General features: G+C 34.7%; 1 protein-coding gene across 2 annotated transcripts in view; it reads left to right on the top strand.

Annotated features, from left to right (window-relative positions):
* LOC129770687 (potassium voltage-gated channel protein Shal) overlaps window positions 1-19,773 on the top strand; it is a 455,955-nt gene extending 436,182 nt beyond the window's left edge. For both annotated transcript variants that reach the window (XM_055773663.1, XM_055773664.1), the window contains one exon: window positions 5,647-19,773. In XM_055773663.1, coding sequence (XP_055629638.1) covers window positions 5,647-5,670 — 24 coding nt within the window. In that variant the 3' untranslated portion in view covers window positions 5,671-19,773. The remainder of the gene's footprint in view (window positions 1-5,646) is intronic.
* Window positions 19,774-20,096: the final 323 nt, after the last annotated feature.

The raw sequence follows: 20,096 nt of genomic DNA, 5'->3' as shown, positions 1-20,096 counted from the left end.
GGGGTGACAATGGGTCAAAGTAGTGAATATCACATTCTATAAAGAATTATGTTTAGAAATTAATTCTCAATAATTTCAAGATAATTTAACAACATGTAGGTATCTTGAATAATTATATTATTATTTGAGTTACGAAAATAGTGTCAATCCATCTAGAAGTGCGATGGAAATGTGTATATAAAGCCATTCCATGTCAAACCGATATAGTGAATCTCAGATTTTCGTGAAAAGTAGTAGTTTTGTTTTTAATCGCAAAACAAAGGTCTTGAGATTTGACTGAACTGAAAGATTTGCTGTGACTTGTGACTTACAAACATGTCCGAAGAAACTTTTGAATAGACGAAGCTATGTGAAATACTGATATCACAAAGAGGTGATTTCATATCTGCAAATTAAATCAGTTCGTTTTTATTTGTAAAACTGGTTATGTATTAATTAATTATCAACTAGATAATCGACCAACTCAAACCTATGTAGGGGAATGAGGCGTGACCTTCATTATTATTATTAGACTCGTATTTTCATCATTAGGGTGATCATTTCCATTTTAGGGTTGCCCAAGAAATAATTTTTTCCCATTTCATTTTAAAAAATGACTTTTTAATTCATAACCTTTGAACTACTGTACCGATTCGGATGATCTACATATTAAATTAAATAGGTGACCATTTCCATTTTTGAGGTGGTCCGAAAGATCATTTTATCTATTTTACCAAGAATTACTTTTTTTTAAAAACTAATAACTATAATAATATATATTGCACCGATCATTTGATCGAATATTAAATAAAAGCCAAAAATATTTCCGAAAAATATTATACTTACAGAAATTTTGGATTTTGGTCTTGTAATTATTGATTGTATTTTTTTTTATAGTTTACATTGTCTCGGGACCAAGGGCGCTATGTTTTTTGCATTTTTTCTTGAAAGCTAAGACATTTTTAGATAACATATCCAAAATTCAGAGATGCTTTATTTTGTGTTATTGAGTTATAATTTTTCAAAATCCGATGGTCCGAAAAATCATTTTTCCATTTTTCCTTCAAAAATGATTTTTTTTAAAATCATAACTTTTAAACTACCGGGTCAATTTAGATGATCGATATACCAATTTTAAGCCACATGAAATACCACATATGCATAAACATTGGATTCTAGTCGCATAGATGTTGTCCAGTCGCATAGGAATATTGAACAAAAACTGAAAACATGTTAACTTTGCAAAATCACTCGAAAACGAAAAAACCACCTCTCTGTATATAAAAAATATGGTGACCTTAGTTCCGAAACCATGTAACTTATGGAAAACAATTACAATAAATAATTATGAAAACAAAATCTGGTTTTTTTCAAGTGCAATATATTTTGAACGAAATTAGCTCATTGGCTTTAATTTGATTTATCGATCATCTAAATCGGTCCCGTAGTTCAAACGTTATGAATTATTCAAAAAGGTCATTTTTGGAAAAAATAGGGAAATGTTGATTTTTTGGACCACCATAAAATGGAAATGGCCACCCTGATGAAACAAAAATAAATACTGGTCTAATATTTTACGATGAGGAATAAAACTACCAATATTCATGGAAATCTGACAATCACTATATCGGTTTGGAATGGAATTTAATTTTGTGCTTGTCCCATTCTCACCCCCACTCAGTGTAAATAAGAGATTATTTCGAAAATATTGAAATTCGAATGGAAATTTTTTTTAATCGTCAAATCAGTCAGTGACTCCTCTGGCAGGACTTCAAAGGATAATTTTATCCAATATTTACAATTTTAGTAGTTCTGTATAATGCTGGGCATGATATTTTTTTGAGGTGTTTTTTTGAAAAAAAAAATGTGAATAGCCCTTACAATTTCCAGCAATTCGTCCATACATCGGAGGATGGGCACCATTACAGGGAAAAAGTTTTTTTAACAACAACTTTTTCATGTTTTCTTTGAAAAAGTTACAACTAATCGTAATGTTGTTTAAAGTCAAGATAGTGATATAATGTACGCAACAATGTTCTAGATCTTATTAAAATATGAACTTTCATCTCCTGAAAAAAAAACAATGTTTTACTCGTAACACGTAACATTTACACACAAAAATGTTACGAGTAAAACATTATTTTTTCATGAGTCTCCATACAAAAATGCCTTATATTCCAGAAACTAAAAAATATAGAAAGTTTATGTCTTGGACGAAAGTTCATATTTTAATATGATCCAAAACTATGTTGAATACACTATTTTGTTATATTGACTTTAAAACAAATTAGTTAGGATTAGTTGTAAATTTTTCAAAGAAAACATGAAGAAGCTGTTCTTAGAAAAACTTTTTCCCCGTAAAAGAGCCCATCTTTCCATGTATGGACGACTTGTTGGAAATTTCAAGGGCTATTCACATAATTTTTTGTGAATTTTAATGTATCTACTTTCTATTTAGAAACATGTCAAGAACATGAGAGAATTTAGAAAACATTTTCGAATGCAATATATCGCTATATTAAGTGTTTAAACAAAACTAGAGTTAGTTTAAAAAAAATAAAAAATAAATTAAAAATAACATGAAAAAGTTGTTGTTAGAAAAACTATTTCACTGTAAGGTGCCCATCTTTTATGAGTGACTTGTTAGAAATTGTAAGGGCTATACATATTTTTTTTGAGAATTTTAAGAAAAACAACGTTTTTAACAGAAAGAAGAAAATTTAGTATTTTTTATTAAAATTTAAACACTTTCCTACATTTCATCCTTTGATCAAAATTTTGTAGGTATCATAGTTTTTAAATTATAAATTTTTGTGAAAAACCAAGAAATTAATTTAGGACGTTATCAATAAAAAGTCTTATCTTTTTATTATTTCTAGTATGCGAAATTGCTTAAATAACCAATGTATTAACACCCACAACAATCTGAGATGATGCTGGCCAGGCGAGTTGGCATGAAATTCGTCGAGACGAATTTTTTAGAAATTAAACTTTGGATGTTTGAATTGTTTTGCATGTTGCAGCGAATAACAAATATTACTTATTGCAAAGTGTATCAATATGAAAAAAACGGTGAACAAGAATATTGTATGTTTTTAAAATAATAAAATCACCAACAAAAAGCAATTGATTTATGAAATATATTTAAATCGATTTAATATTTATATGCGAATATATAATATTTGTTATGCACTGCAACATCCAAAACAATTTAAACATTTCTCGCGTTACTTTTGAAAAGGTCCTTTGTAACATTCACATCAACTCGAGAAAAACGAAGTTGAAGACCGAAACATTCTTCGGCGAATTGTTTCAAAAGGAATCGATCTTTATTACTACTTTTACCACTAGCAGCCAATAATAACGCTGAAAAACCAATCGTAACTGTTGTAATGTGATTTTAGTTTGAAATTGAAGTCTCCGAGCGGAAAATGTTAAATTGGACATTTTGACCAACCGCGAAAAATGTTACATTGAACGTTTTCACTGACCGCTTTGTACATTGAACAAATTACGTTGCACGATGAAAATTTGAAAGATTTACTGAACAACGATCCAAATACTTGAACTTCGTGCTATAAGCAGATCTTTATTGTTATCACTCGTTGAATTGCTCTAAAAACGGTATCTACATCCGAAAGTAACAAAAAACTCAAAATGTTAGAAGTGCAACTTCGTGTTGTTTTGATTGCTTTGTTTCTTCGGACGTATCGAGCGTCAGAGAAAAGTGGCGTCCGAAGTAATAATTGAGTGCTTGAAATTCGAATCTGTACATTAGACATTTTTTGTATCGTTGATAAAAAGATGAAAAGGATAGATACTTAAACGATTGTTTTCGCAATGCATTCAATGATTCAGAACTAATGGTGTGCATCCATTAACTCGATTTGTTTACATTTATTACTTAAGACCTTTTCAAAAGTTACGCGAGATTTGAAGATTATTTTTTGAGAAAATTCTTCTCGAAAAATAAAGAAAAATGAAGAGATTTCTATAATGCATACTTTTTACACAACCATGAAAACGAACCACATCACATAATTAATTTGAGCATTGCTGCCGAAAATCATTCACTCATTCGGGGGAATTTACTTCTGGGTTGAAAAAAGCCGAAAAAAACAATTCGAAAACGACTTGAAAATGTATCTCAGAAACGGTAGCGTTTAGCAATTTTTTTGACTGAAAATTATGCGTACTTTCATAAAATCTTTTCTAAAAACAATTATAAGAAACATTTCAAACAGTATCATTTTTTTTGTTATTTATTTCTCCATTTTGGTGCACTGCGTAATAAACTTTGTTAGTTGTCCGCTGCAGTATTCAATAAATATAACCTAATTGCAAAAAAAAAACTCCAAATCAATTGGACCAACTGTTTCTGAGTTTTATTTTTCTGAAAATTTTCAAGCAATATTTGCATAGACTCTTCTCAAAAGTAGGTCAAAATGACTTACTTAGTGAGTCAAAATGGCAAACCGATTATGCAAATTGTCATAAAGAATGCATCTGCAAAATTTGGACCAAAACAAACACAGAAATAAAATTAATGAAAAAAATCGTCATTTGCGGTGGAGCTGCTCTCTGGTGGCATAATATTTCATCTCAATATTTAGACATCATTATTATAAAAAATACGACATTTTGATGATGGAAATATAACTTCTTTGCAAGCAAATTTCAATTTAGTAGAATACTTCTGTCATAATTAGAGGGGTTGCATCACAAAAAAAAAACCAATGTATATACACACAGCTTATGCAGAGTTGGCTTGAAGGCACCGAGCGACAGAAACAGTCTAGAGCTAGAATCACGAGATGAAAATCCTAGAATCCTGTACAAACACCGGCAGACAAAAACCACCACACAATACACGCTTGGTTGTTGAACTATTCCTTTCGGTGGGCGGTGCACTTAGAATTGGCGCTAATCAGATACACAGAGTAAAGAATTAGGAACCTCACCATACCTTCTCTAGCACTAGAAACCAACATTCCGTTTTCTCTCTATCGATAATTCCAAACCATAGACACAAGACAACCAAACATGCTGTCTCTTTAAAACTCTTCTATCCACTTGATATTCGAAACCTTTTATTTTCCAACCATCGAAAGCCTAGAAAACGGCTGTTATCTAGATGTTTTAGGTTCATAGATGTATATTTGTTCCTACCGTAAAGTCTAAGTAGAGCACTCTACCTCATTCGTCACTCAAAATTACAACAATCACTCTTTTTTTTCTGTTTTTTGTTTTCTACAATTTCATTTTCTTCTTATACTGTATCAATCGCTCTTTTCACTTTTCTACTATGTATATTAACTCCAAAAACGATTAGATATTCTCACTTAGAACATCTACATGTAAATACAATCCTCATCTCTCTGAAAAAGAACCTATCAAACAATATTGATGTTAACCGTTGCCGGAAAAGGCACATTCTCCAATTTCTTTCAACCCCTTCTGGAAAGAATGTTCTCTTATCGTAAATTGCCCCCCCCCCTTCATTTCTGTCTCTCTGTCCTCTCTTTCTCACTCTGTTTCTCTCTCTCTCTATCTCTGTTTACCAACCCCTGCTCTAGAATTATATTTTTAGCTCCCCTCATCACCCGGCAAATAGAAACGCAATCAAAGTTACTAATGAAACCATTAATCTCATCTTCCCCCTCACAGAATTACACCTCGGCGAATCAATGATGTCCGGAAGACGATATTCCGCTGCGGGAGAGAAAGAAGTCATAATAGATTCCACCAGCCACCGGCGAGAACCAATTTGAGTGAGCGCATCAGTTGATAGTTCCCGAAGTCCCGAGGAAAAAAAACCAGCAGAAGCCCATCACAGCCATTATCAGCCACAGCCACACAGTCATCTCGCGGGGAGGCAACTTGTGGGCCGCCCCTAATTCTGTCTGATACCCACAGGGATTTCTCTCCAGCAGCAATATTCGTCAGCCCGTCAGTAGTAAGTCACGTTTTTTTCCAGTCGTCGTCGTCGTGGTCGCCAATGAATGAGTAGAGCAGGAGCAGAGTGGTCGCAATGGATAGTAGCGAGTGAGCCACGAGAACGGACCAGTTGATTGAGTCGCCCAATCTGAAGTGTAGTGTAGGCTCCACCGAGGCAAGCAGCACACAACACATCAACCACACCCTCGACACACATTGACACTGCACTCTACATTAATATGCACCACACTGCTCATCATCGTCATACAATAAAAGAAAAACAAACACTAATTTAGAGTTAATAAACAAATTATAGATGTACAGTGTTATTCTTTCTACAACTGAGATGAACATTTGAAAATGAAAATATAGAGAGAGAACAAACAATGAGATATATACATATTAAGAGGTAAACTAACACGTAAACAAAAAACCAAATTTAGGGTAGCGATTGAATTTAACGATTAACACCTAGTCGAAAGCAAAACCATCCCAAGGTTCTGTTCATAGAATTAAAAGGAAGAGAGAAAGGGAAGGAGGAATGTGGAAAATAGCTTTAATTACTTCGACTACTACTATTGAAATAATTTCAAAAGAAACCCAATATATCAATGATAATGTTCTCTAAAGAATGGAAGCGACTGTTTCTCGACAGCATAGTTAAAGTAATAAGAAAAAAAAAAGAAAAAAATGACAACAATAACAACAACAAACTTGAAAGATCACATATCATGTGTGAGACAAAAAAAAATGTTACTGCGAATCAGTACCAGTAGAGCTAGGAATCAAGTATGGAGGAACGTTATGAGTTTATCATGAGAATGGGTTGTGTTTTTTGTTGTATATCAGTTCGGTTGGTTGAATTTTTAAGAATGTATCAATCTATATCTACGTTCGCACGCAGTTGAGTGACTTAAACATCTTATATTGCAGCCTGCACGAGGTGAGGTTAGTTTTCGCTGTTCTGGATGAACTCATTATTGTATTGTTAATGGAATCACATCAACGAAATTCAATGTATCACTTTCTTTTTGAAAAGAAATTGGATGAGAATGACATGTACCAGCCTATGGTTTAAAAACTAGTGTTCTTAAGTTTTCAGAGTCAAACAAAAAAAAAACAAAATTGAGTAGAAGACATGTTATTTTATTATTTCTTTTTGTTTCTTTCGATAAAAAAAAATGGCGAAAATAGTAATAATTTAATGTATAACTTTTAACCGGTTGGTTGATCATTGCAAAAGCAAGTCGTATCCGTAACTTCAAACGACATATCGGTCGAAATCATTGGCGTGGGTGGTATTGATTCACTGGATTTCCTTTTTTTCAAAAACGACCCTTCGCTGACATAATTTATTAGCTGATCAACTGAAAATCATTCAAAGTCGTTGTGAGTTGATAAAAAGAGAATGATAGGTACAACAGAGTTTCGTTTGGTGATCTCGGAAGCAGATGCGGTTTGCTGATCTCCCAAACCTCATTGTGGTGTATTTTGCGAAAAGATCTTGGGCTACATGCTTAATGCAGGTCGAGAAGGAGTTTGAGGTAGTTTTCTCACAAGAGCCCTTCTCAGGGCTAGAGACGAATGAACTTTAAAGTTTAAAGACTAGAGATCTCTCCAAGAGCGCGTCTTTCGGATGCCTGGACTGCATCCGAAATCGGAGCTAAACTGTTCCCAAAAAAAAGTTGTTTATCACGAAAATCACTATTAGGACAAAGATATTGTGTTCTGGTCGGACCTAGCTTCATGCTACTACGCAAAGGCCACCCTGGGATGGGCCCCATACCATGTCCCAGTCGGTGTACGAAAATGGTTGGGAAGCCTAGTGACCTAATTTGAGTCCAAATGTTCACTGTCGGATGTTCCCGAACCAACGAGAAGCCGCACGAAGCAACGAAAATTTTACAGCCGCAAGTGACTCCATCCGAAATGTGCCAAATCAGTCAATTGAACGGTGTTCTTATGAATTGGGCATCTCCCAACCCTCATTGTGGCGTTTTTGGCGAAAAGATCTTGGACTACATCCTTACAAGATCAAATTGACTCAAGAACCAAAGTCAGTTGACCATATGAAGCGCCGAAATTTCTTCGATTGGGCTCTGATGATGATTTTCATCCCAAAACCATCTTCAGCGATGGCCGTCAATGGAGAACGCTATCGCGACATGTTGAAAGACTATTTTTGGCCAGAATTGGAAGATCTTAACATCGATGATATGTGGTTTTAACAAGACGGTCCCACTTGCCACACAGCAAACGTAGGCTTTTTATGGGACTACATCAAGTCACTAGCCTATGCCAACCAGTCAGAAACTTTAGAAGTGCTCAGAGACAACATCCAACGTGAAATTCGCAACATTCCGGTCGAAATGTGTGGTCTAGTAGTGGAAAATTCGGTCCAACGGATCGATCACTGCATCCTCAAAGAAAGACCCGTTATTTAATTGAATTTAAAAATAAATTACCAAAAGTGTTTTCATTTTGTCTCGCTACTTATGATTCACCCGTTAGTTTCAGAGTCTTCTGGAGCCCTTTTTCCATATGACAGTCAACCCACATATGACGATCTTGACGAATCGATTTTCCAAACGGCCATACAAATGAAACACAAATTTCTGCATAACTCGAGAACTAATCGAGCAAAGGGGTAAGGCGAAGGGGTCGAGAAAGGAATCGTCCGATTCAGATGCCATCATTTTATTATATTTTCTGTATCAAACATGTATTCCATTTAAGGGAGAACCATGTAATTTGCAAGTGATAGAAAAAACTTAGGTCTAAAAAAAAATTATATCATAATGACTAGTAGGGGAAAAGGGGGGAATTTGGACCACCTAAGCAAATCGCTTAATATTTCCAAACCAATACGGTCTAAATAAAAAATGTCACACTTGTTTTCTCTCAATCAATAATGTTTAATCGATATATCAAGCTTGAAACTTTATTTGGTAGTTCATAAAATAAAAGAGATGATTTTTGGGCATTAAAATTTGATGCGGGGTGAATTGGACCATCTGTGGGGTGATTTGGTCCAGCGTGCGTTTCATCGAAAAAACATACTTATGTTTATGTAAAGTATTTTGGGATAGTGTTACAATCAGATTCATGCAGAATTTAAGAATTTTTCATGATAATTTTTCTGATCTGGAATCTGTTGTTCGAGCATTTTCAAACACATTCGTTGTTGGTCAAAGATAATACGTTCTTGATGGCCTGAGTTGCTCTTTCAAGCTTCTCCTTCTTCCAACGTTGTCTGCCCATCCTCTTTTTGACGTTGGACTACGTCTTTCATTTCTATACTGGGGTGTAAGTTCAAAGTTTCGAAAACGAAAGCGTTACGCCCGAGAACGAGATTTTGAGCGTTAATAGCTCCTAAACAACTGAACGAAATAGTATGATAAACACTTCATTCGAAAGATAAAATGTCTACGCGTTATATGCTTGTTACTTTTTGATCCAGAAACTTGTTTCAATAGCCCTAAAATTGCTTTCAAAACAGACTATTGAAATCACACCAATCGGTATATAAGCGAGTGTCACTCGGAAATCCACTCAGTTACGATTGCGCAACGATTGAGGTACGATCGCTGGAATGGATGGATGTTTCCCTAACACAGACTTCAAAACCATGGAGCCTGTGGAAATCGGCATAGCAAATTAGATGCAAGCTGCGGGTGCTTTTGTACTCGCTTGCGTTTCTGGAAATCGGAATGTTTCTCTAACTTTTGTACTCGCTTGCATTTTTGCAAACCGGAATGTGTTTTCCCAATACAGATTCCGAAACCAACAAGTTGGGAGAATCGGCATTGCGGATACATTCAAGTCGGCAATACTTTTATACCCCCAAACATTTTTACACTCTAGAATTCGTTTAGCTATCACGGTCTACAAAAGCGGGTACAAATGCAACGCTCACTGAACTTCTACGCATACCGTTTGATGATTAGGCAACATGTTGATAACTATTTGCTGCGATAACTACATGAATTGCATGTTAACTTAAATTGAGATTTGTTTGCAATTGAATTCGTAAATAGTTTCATTCATTCACTATTTTAATCAATAATTAAATCAATACACAAAAGATAGCACTGCGCAGCGGCGATATCGTACCCAATGAGGATCATCCGAGGGATTATTACTAATTTAATAAAAACAAATGATTACTAACAAAACGGCAGTCCTACGTCATCCTTGCGGTTATATCATAGGTGTGACCAATCCATAGTTTTGTAATTCCGTGACATCTGGAATCAATTAGATCAAAGAAAAGCCTCAAACTTGTAGGACCAATTCACCCCACAAAAACGTGTCCATGTCACCCCACACAACATGCAAAAATTAAAATGCAATTAATGTCATTTATTGTTATCAAACTTACAGTTTCTCTGCATCAAATTGTTCCTCTTCTGTAGACGAACAGAACTTTACTGCACAATACACGAAAAATTAGTTTAACACTAAACCTACCACGGCGGGGTCAAATCTCGCTTAACTTTTGAAAAGGTCCTATGTAACAAAAGTAAACAAATCGAGTTAATGGATGCACGCTATTAGTTTTCAATCATTGAATGCATTACAAAAACAATCGTTCATGTATCTACCTTAACCACGATCGAAAACTCACATTTTTTGACAATCAAAGTGCTTGTTGTGTTCATGCTACCGTTTCCTCCCACCTGTCGAATTTATTTTTTAGTTTTTTTACGTTAGTTACATACGGTTCAATAATGAAGAAAATGACATTATAAAAATCCAAGTTAAGCCGTACTTTTTAAGATAAAGGGGTGGTCCAAAACAGCCCATATGTCCAACTTACCCCGTGTTACCCTACTGGTAGAAGTACTAAGAAAATTTATAGCAGAAGGAATTTGTAAAGGGTAAAAATCAGTTGTGCGATTGAACCCATGGACGTTCGCTTAGTAAGAAAATGTGAATGTTTGATAGTAATTATAACAAAAAACCATTTTGAGCAAGATGAAGTTTGCAGGGTTGGCTAGTGGTTAAATAAACTTCAGAAATACGTATGTCAAGTAATTAAACAACATGATGTGAAAATTTCCATACAAAGTTTAACATTTGATAACTGGCGTGTGGTACTCAAATTATGGCCCCTAATTCAAAGTCACCACCAGGCGTCGACACTGTAAATCTGTCATCGCGGATTGGAAATGAGCTTTTGCTTCATCCAGCAATTTCTCATGAATCAACAGTCATTCGGACGTTTTCGTTGCTCCCTTTTCTACGACGCCCGGTGCTCATTTTGTTCTTCACCGTCAAATGGGCTTCACGGCATATTGAAGTGACTCCTCCCAAACTGAATTCGTTTCTCTCTCATTTCGGATATTATTTGCGAATACGTCGAAATTTCTTAAATAACTCTTTAGCAAGAAGTTCCGGGGACTCTGAGAAGGTTTAATGGCTTGCGTGGTTTTGTAGAATCATTTCGAGAAGCAAAGAACTTCTCGATGTTGCAAAATCGGCCCAAAAATATTTTTAGAAACATACAAGAAAAAATATTCTTCTGCTTTAATGATGAACTTTCGATCATTTTCAACCGTATCTGCCAACTTTTTCTACCGATTTTCCATATCAGATGGTATTTTGATTGTTTTACCGAATGGACGAAAATTTGGACAATTTTATGGATTCATAGTTTAGGAAAAAAAAACAATGATTTATTTTTTCAATTGTGATTTTTGAACTGTTTATAAGCCTCGAGACTCGACACATCTGCATACCCGTTTCATTCGAATTTGATTGCGGAGCACGAATACCATTACGGTTAAAGTCTTCGTTAAAGTTTGGTTCAAGTGGGGCTATACATACTTTTTTTTATGTAGGGTAGGACGGGGCTAGTTAGTAATAGGGGTTAATTGGTCAATGACAATATTAAGAAATCTAAGCATCCAAAAAAAAAGCGATATATGGATGAAAAATAGCGAATTGCTGATGCAATAAAATAAGCAAATTGGGAAAAAAATATTAAGTAGGTTGAAAAATACGAACATGGTACCGTTTTTACCAAAAATCATTCACTGTTTGGGCAGTATAAAAATAGTTTCAAAAATGGTCAATAAACATGAAAAAATCGGTTCTAACGTGAAACAAAGGTGTATTGTATGTATTAGTTTTAAATGTTAATGGAAATCGATTTTAACATTATCTCTTTTGAATTTTCATGAAAATTCTTTTTTCATTTATAGAGGGGCTAGTTGGTCATAAAACGGCGGGGTTAGTTGGGCATACAAATAGCACCGTTGTAGAAATTGCTCGTTTGAGAGCAACGCATATAAAATTTTCAAGTATGCCGCGTTTCATTACGCAAGCTATAAACAAATATAGGAAGCATAAGTTTTACTGCGAAACCCTGTGTATTTGAAACGAAACAACCTGATACCAATCACCGCACAAACCACTTACAATATAGTTGTCCTATTTGTTTTTTTGCTGTAAAAATTTCATTAAATATAATAAATGCTAACATTGAATATCAATAAATAACAATAATGCATCAAGTAATGTAGCATACCAGGAGCTTATTTCAATATACTTTGGAGCGAACGAAACTAATTTCAAAACAAATGTAAGCAAGAAACCGGTTGTGCGTAGAGACGTCGGTCAATCGTTCGATTAATTCAAATTATCGAGCATCTGCAATTTTGATCGAGTAATTTAGAATCGAATAATGAAAAATCACAATTTGAATACATCGAATAATTATCGCAGTAATCACGATTAATGAATAAGGGAACCATTTTTTTAAAAAACACAGTGTAAAAAAACACTGTGCAAAACTATTTCAACAACATTCGAGGAACTGGTAATTTTGAACAGAAGAAATTGTATGTTCGTGCAGTAGAAATATTGTGCATTATTTTCATGATGTGCTCTTTTTTCAATCGTCCGCAAAAAATCATGAAAAGGAAAATTTATCGATATTTTGAAATAACATTCCATTCAAAAACCATTATTCTGAACCATGTTTATTTTAAAATTATATTTTATGTAACTTTTAAAATTATGACATTTTTTAAATGTCTGTTCATTTTAATTACAAGCAATGAATATTCGCTCAATTAATCGATTTATTGAATTAATCGCTCAGTTAATCGAATAAACGAAAAATTTAGACATCTCTAGCTGTGCGCATGCTCTGGATTCTGATGGCAGATACATGGAAGAGAAACAAAATGACTGGAAAAGATTGCCTGACTAATTTACAACAATGGAATTCCACGCTATCGATTAAAAAGCCGGAAGCTACTATTCTAAGCCGAGCCAGACTTATGTAGTTTGCATATAGAAAAAAGATGAGACCTTGAAGCTTTCATTAATTTGTTTTTCAAAATTGTCAACATTATATTTTTTAAATGATTTTGTTTTGATTTAATCATTTAATTAATAATTAAAGAAAACTCTTACGCTTATTATTTGACCAAAAAGAACATGCCTATTATATAAAGTGACCAGATGGTCAGAGGTCTAACGCGGGACACAAAAAACAAAACGTTATGTATATACGTTATGTGAACATAAACCATAGTTTAGCGAGTCTAAACTGATCAGTATTATTTCTTTCTGAGTATCGGCACTCAGTTGTAATTTTTCGGTGGTTTACATTTTGTTTACGCCCGAAAATCACTCGCTCAATCAGAGCCTGGCAAGCACGATTCAAATTCTACAATTTTCTTCAAATTGCCGAATGGAATGCTCGAAAATTTCGGTTCATTTTTCATCGATTTTAATGTTAACGTATGCATTCAAAAAAATGGACTAATTTCGGATGGTGATGGAAGATAATTTTATTAAGTTTATTAAGTCTACAACAAAAATGATTCAAGGATGTTGATTCGCAGCACTGTCAAGCAACTTGATGATTTTTTCATACTGTAAGCTCCACCCCACAGCGAAGGAGTTCGGCATCCTGAGGCACTTTGTGTCCGCCAGATATAGCCGATCTGGTATTTACAATATCATCTCTTTGCCGCTCCTTAAGCCGGGAGATCGAAGCAAGCGGCCAAACGGTGGAGAAGAATCTGGCCAAAATGGACATTTTTATGCGGAAGCGTCAGACGAGACTGGCCGTATCTGAGCAGCAGACAATCACCCAGAAGGAGTAGCTTGAGGTGCTGGTGAAAAACTTCTTTCCGGCGAAAGAAGTGAAAAACTTCTTTTCGTACTCATAATGAAAGACGAGACGTACTTGATGCTAGAATTCAACGAATGGCAGGGGACCGGGTACTTTACGTTCCCCAAGTAAGCGTTGGCGTCAAATATATCATTCACATCAAGTTCTCGAAGAAGGCCTTCTCTGACAGACGTGAAGGGAATGTCCAAGCCGCTCTTCTTTCGAGTCATATGATGAACGGGGAGATATATAGTACGAAGTGCTGCCGGAGTTGGGAGGGTGACGTGGTCTTTATGCCGGACCTGGGATAAACCCATTATGCCAAAAGATCACTGGAGGCTGGATCGGGTGAAGATAGATATTGTCGCGAAGACCACCAACCTTCCCCATCTGCACCCGATAGAAAACTTTTGGGCGAATGGCCAAAATAGAGAGACAGACGACCACCAAAGCCATGAAAAGGTAAAATAACACGCTGATATACATCTTTCCATCGGCCATGCTTCAGGTTCCGGCCAACTTCTGTAAGACCGCCCAGCGCTTCATTTGCGATACTTTATCAAACAACTTTGCCTCTTTTTGTCGAGTATACACTAGTTCTTCCGGCTTATTTAAAACGTTAAGCCCTGACCGAGTTAGGGGACCAAAGATGAACTTTTCGTCTGACTCACGTTGGTCCCTGTGGATCAATAGGGGACTTTTATAAAAATAATTTTCCAATTTTGTTGCTGCCGCTTCCAATTAAAGGTTTTTTTTTTGAGCTTCATCCATTTAAGAAAATCAACATGGTGAAATTGTGATATTGAAATGTATTGATATCGCGGGACATTTTCGTTCCTTTTGCCAAATGCGGGACGTTTCGCGGGACGGAATCTTACGCGGGACATTTCGTTGAAATGCGGGACTGTCCCGCGTAACGCGGGACGTCTGGTCAGTTTACTACTATATTATAGACATGCCCCATATACTGACTTACTTACCCCGTGTGTAGGGTTAGTTGGTCAATTAATTCTGAAATATGAAGACGTTAAATAGAAGAAAAATTCAAAATTAATGATTCTCTGGTTATTTTTCATTGAAAAATAAGTAAACTTCATTGCGGTACATAACATTCTAACGCGAAAATTCGTGCTACAAAGTTATAACCAAATTTATTCAAAAATGACCAACTAGACCCGCCCTACTCTATTCATATGACCATCAATATGTGTCATCGAATCGAAAAAAATGATAATTAGACGGCACAATTTTTAAGGAATATTTCCGAAGGAGTAGAACTTTCTTTTCAAGTGTTTTCATGTCGGTTTTATAGGGTTTAGCAATGTGAGAGCGGACGTTTTCATGCTATAGAATTGCTTATTCTTGCCTATGCTCATATTGTGACCGTTTTCCGCTCTTCCGTGCGAAAGCTTCACTCGACGCCACTGATATGAAGCCAAAATAAATACACTAATGTTCCGAAATGGTTTGTTCATCTTATGTGAAAATGTGGCTCTTAACGTTCTGGATATGCTCAAAGTAACATCTGATGCAGGATTTGACTCTGGCTAGACCCTAAAAAAACTTCAAATTCTGGATAGTTACATAGTTACTGATCCAGAATTTGAATTTCATATCTGAACTGTGATTCTGAAGACCCCAAATCGATAATGAACGTTTCAATGAGTATTTTGAATTTGATTGCGTGTAAACTAAAATCTGAATCCTTGGAACCTGAATATGAAATATGAAGTGGAAAATGTAATCTGGGCATACGAATAACAAAAATAAAACTAAAGAGGAAAAATAAATAAATTCCATGGGAAGAATCCGCACAGAATATGAAATCTGAAATCTTGTAATCTTAATCTAGAACCAATTGAATTCAGATTCTAGATAAAAATAAACAAATTGCAAATGAAATTTAGATACTACATCTCTATCTATATCATATCTATATGAGTCCGGAATTCAGATATTTTTTTATTCACTTGTGAAAAATGTGGTCCGAATACAGGTCGGACTCGATTATCCGGAGTATTGAATTTTTCACTCCGGATAATCGAATCCTCCGGATAATCGAATCATAAAAGAACGAATTTTCTCTCGGTAAACGTAATATAATTATAATTTGCACTTATTTATTAAACGGTTTTTTCTAGCTTGACCCGTTTGTATGTGTCTGACTTTGTAACTTTGTAACTTTGCCTTTAGCGCTGTACCACATTAATATAAATGTAACCCCCTTTCTGTTGACCGAATGATCTGAAATTTGGAACACATTTTTATCTTTGGTGTCGTTTCAAAACTGCGTATTCCATTATCTTGAAAATCATGTGACCCCATCAATATGGGTATTGAATGAAAGGGCTTGACCAGTAGAACACAGTTATTTATAGAAAATGTAAGTCAAAGATGGAGGCCGCTACAAAATGGCGGATTACATATTTTCTCAGAACCGCTTCAATATGGGTGTCAAATGAAAGGGCCTAGTAGTAGATGACTAGTAGACAGTTATTTATTAAAAATGCAAATCCAAACGGCCGCCACTACAAAATTGTGCCATATATATTTTTTTTCAAAACCTCTTCAATATGGGTATCAACTGAAAGTGCTCGACTAGTAGAACATAGCAGATCATGTAATATCCAAGACGGCCGCAGTCCTCAAGTACCTAATTACTTTTGAAACAGTTTCATTCCGCTTGACCTGTTTGTACCAGATTAATTGAAATTTGACCCCTTTCCTGATCACTGATTGATCTGAAATTTGGAACATACCTTTAATTCTACTTATTTTACTTATTCACTTTTTACTTATTTTATTTTCTAGTTTTTAGTACATCATCTGTATCATTAGTATACTTCTCTACAATAAAACCCTTCATCTTTTTTAAATTTTTATTTCTTACCTAACTTTCTTCGGAATATTTTGATAATGTACTGTATTGTATTAGTCAAATCATTTCATTTGATACCAATATTGAGGGGATAAAAAAAATACATAGTCGACCATTTTGTGGCGGTGACCTTTTCGAAGTTATGTTGTTCATAATGTAGTGTATTCTCCAAGTCAAGCCATCCAGCAATTTTTTAGCGGCGACCAAATTGAATTTTTCAAGATCGTGGAATACGCAGTTTAATAATGGCAGTAGAATTAAATGTATGTTCCAAATTTCAGATCAATCAGTGATGAGTGATGAGTGATCAAATTTCAATTAATGTGGGACAATCCTACAAACACTCAAACATACATACAAACAGGGTAAGCTGAATGAAACTTTTTAAAAAGTAATTAGATATTTGGATACTGCTGCCATCTTGGAGTTGGATTTTTCATGATCTGCTATGTTCTACTAGTCGAGCACTTTCATTTGATACCCATATTGGCTATTCAATATGGAATTATTATACAAATTATTCAAAATTTCTGAAAATCAAAAATAAAATACTGCGGATAATCGAGTCTAAAATTTCGGAAAATCGAATTCCGGATAATCGATTCCGACCTGTAATTCATATCGATCTCGAATTGTGGTCTCCTGAACGTAAAATTGAAAATATCGATGTGGAATATTCCTGAAATTCGGATTCAAACATTGAAATTTGAATCTGTAAAGTGAGTGTCGAATTACTTCAATTTTGGACATACAACCATTCTTTAATTTGTCAATCCTTTAATGTTGCAGATATAACCATCAAGATGTACTCAGAAATTTGAGCCAGCATTACGTATCTGAAATCCGCATCCCAATATACAATCTGAAATATGAATTCTGAAGTATAAATGTAGAATCTGAGATTGAAAGTTGTGATGTGGAAGGAAGTCTTTAGTCCAAAATCTGAATGTTGGATTAGGAATCTGAATATTAAATTGAATTGTAATATTCATCGGATACTGAGATGTGAATGTTAATATTGTACCGTTTTCCAAGTTCAAATCAGGTATCTGAAACTGATTCGTAGTCAGTGATCTGTAACCTGGATATGGATTTCCAAAATATAAAGTTGGGAATCTACATTCTAAATGTAGAGAAATATGGCTCAGAATCTGGAATATAAAACCTGTAGTCTAAGATGGGAATATGATTCTCGAATCCGGACCCGTATCAATCTTTAATCTGAATATGAAATCTAAAATCTAAAATTAACGGTTTTTCGAGGGGAAACAATTCAGTAATAATCCGAACGATACCAGATATTGAGAATATCAGATCCAAGCTGTAAACGTCTCACAATATTTAAACATTAATCAAAATTAAAACTCTTCAAAAAGTTTTTATTTTATTTTGTTTAGTTGTCAGTACTTTTTTTAATTCCAAATGCTCAAATGCTTCATTTGAAATTCTATCAAACAACATCGTCTTTAGACGACGAGCATCGAAATTTTGTAATCTGGTTCATTTTATTGCATGACTCGCCCTTAAAACAATTAACTTCAAAAATGACTTCTTTGATGTTTGCGAAGCAAATCACTTGAATGCACTTATGATTGTGATTGGCCGAATGTCATCATTTGAATATCTCAGTGATCTCGTGACACTACAATAGATCAAACTACTAGGGACCATATTTCGAAATACTCAAATTTTGAACGTCCCATACATTGAAGATTTTTTTTTGTTTTACTCATTTAGTGGAAATTGCAAGAAGAAAATAAATGTGTCCTATATAGGAATGAGACGATGTGATATATTGCAGTGACTCATCATGAATGTATGGCGATGTGTGTATTCGTGCTCAAATTCCTCAACAAATCTATCTTCAATATTTCAACCGATTGGTTTCGTTATGATGTTGATATCGATGCATACAATAATGAGTTCCAGCAGGCATCAGCTAATAACGATTTTATTTTACTACCAACGCGATCCAACTTCTTTTCCAACAATTAAGTTGCCATTAAATTAGGGAAAGCTTCCATACAAGTCTGTGACTAAATTATTAGTGTAAATTTATATGAAGCTTTATTGTGGGCTTAGAAAGTGATTTTTTTTATAAAATTGTGAAAAAATAGAACAACAAACACAAAAAAATAAATGGATGTTATTATATAAAAAAATAGTCCAACGCGAAAACAAAAACTGAACTTTCTTATAAGTGTAAAACGAGTTTATAAAATGATAGCATATTTTAATGATCTTATCAGAACAAACCAAAAGGGGAAGAAGAAGAAAAATTGAAAAAAAAACACAAGTGGAAATTGACAGTCTAATTTTATGCAAGTAGTTTAGATAAAGTTCCATTGGGTGGACGAACAGAATCGAAATATTACAAGTTATACAATAAAGAAAAAAACGAGCAGAACACTGCATAGGATCAATGAACAAAAGCAGGATAGTCAATGTTGAGTAGACAAAAAAAATAAACTTGCTGTAATGAGTCAAAACCCGTTTAGAACTTTCATTGCAACAAGACATACTAAGCAAACCCTAACAGGAGAGGTAAAAAGTAACTACTTATGAAAGCTCGAGTTTAGGATACCCATGTGAGGCAATTTTTGGACATTATTACGTAGATACAACCCCGTAGCTCGTCGGTGCTAGATCGGGCACCAGCCAGAGAAATTAAGAAATGAGAAACAACAATTTTAAAAGCGAATAAATTCTAGTGTAATTGTTATGAGAAAGCATGTCAGACATGAGTTTTTCTTAGTAATTTATGAAAAAATTGAAATCAAACCAAACAAGTTATGTGTTGAAAGACGGAAATAAAAGAAATATTGAAAAAAAAACAACTTGAACCGAATCGGGCAATGAAGTGAATATATTATATTAATATGTCACACTCAATCCTCACGCCGAGGACACCCGGACCGATGCGTATTCTATGAATTGAACCGACCTGAACACCAATAGGATTCGATTTCAATCGGCGCGTAGCAAACACTTGAACTGAAGAAGCGAGTGGACAGGGGGCATGCCTTGTTTTGACTTGTTCCCAAAAGCTAATACTTTGAGTTAGATTGATTAGTTTGAGATTGCTTCTCGACTCATCTTCCCCTGGGGCATGGTTAGAATTAAAATTACTCCCTCATCGATAACAGAATACACATTGGATTCGACGCAGCT

Source organism: Toxorhynchites rutilus, chromosome 2 (genome assembly GCF_029784135.1).
Source record: "Toxorhynchites rutilus septentrionalis strain SRP chromosome 2, ASM2978413v1, whole genome shotgun sequence".
Taxonomy (NCBI): domain Eukaryota; kingdom Metazoa; phylum Arthropoda; class Insecta; order Diptera; family Culicidae; genus Toxorhynchites; species Toxorhynchites rutilus.
Note: the sequence above shows the minus strand (reverse complement) of the source record. Positions and strands in the feature narration are given on the sequence as shown.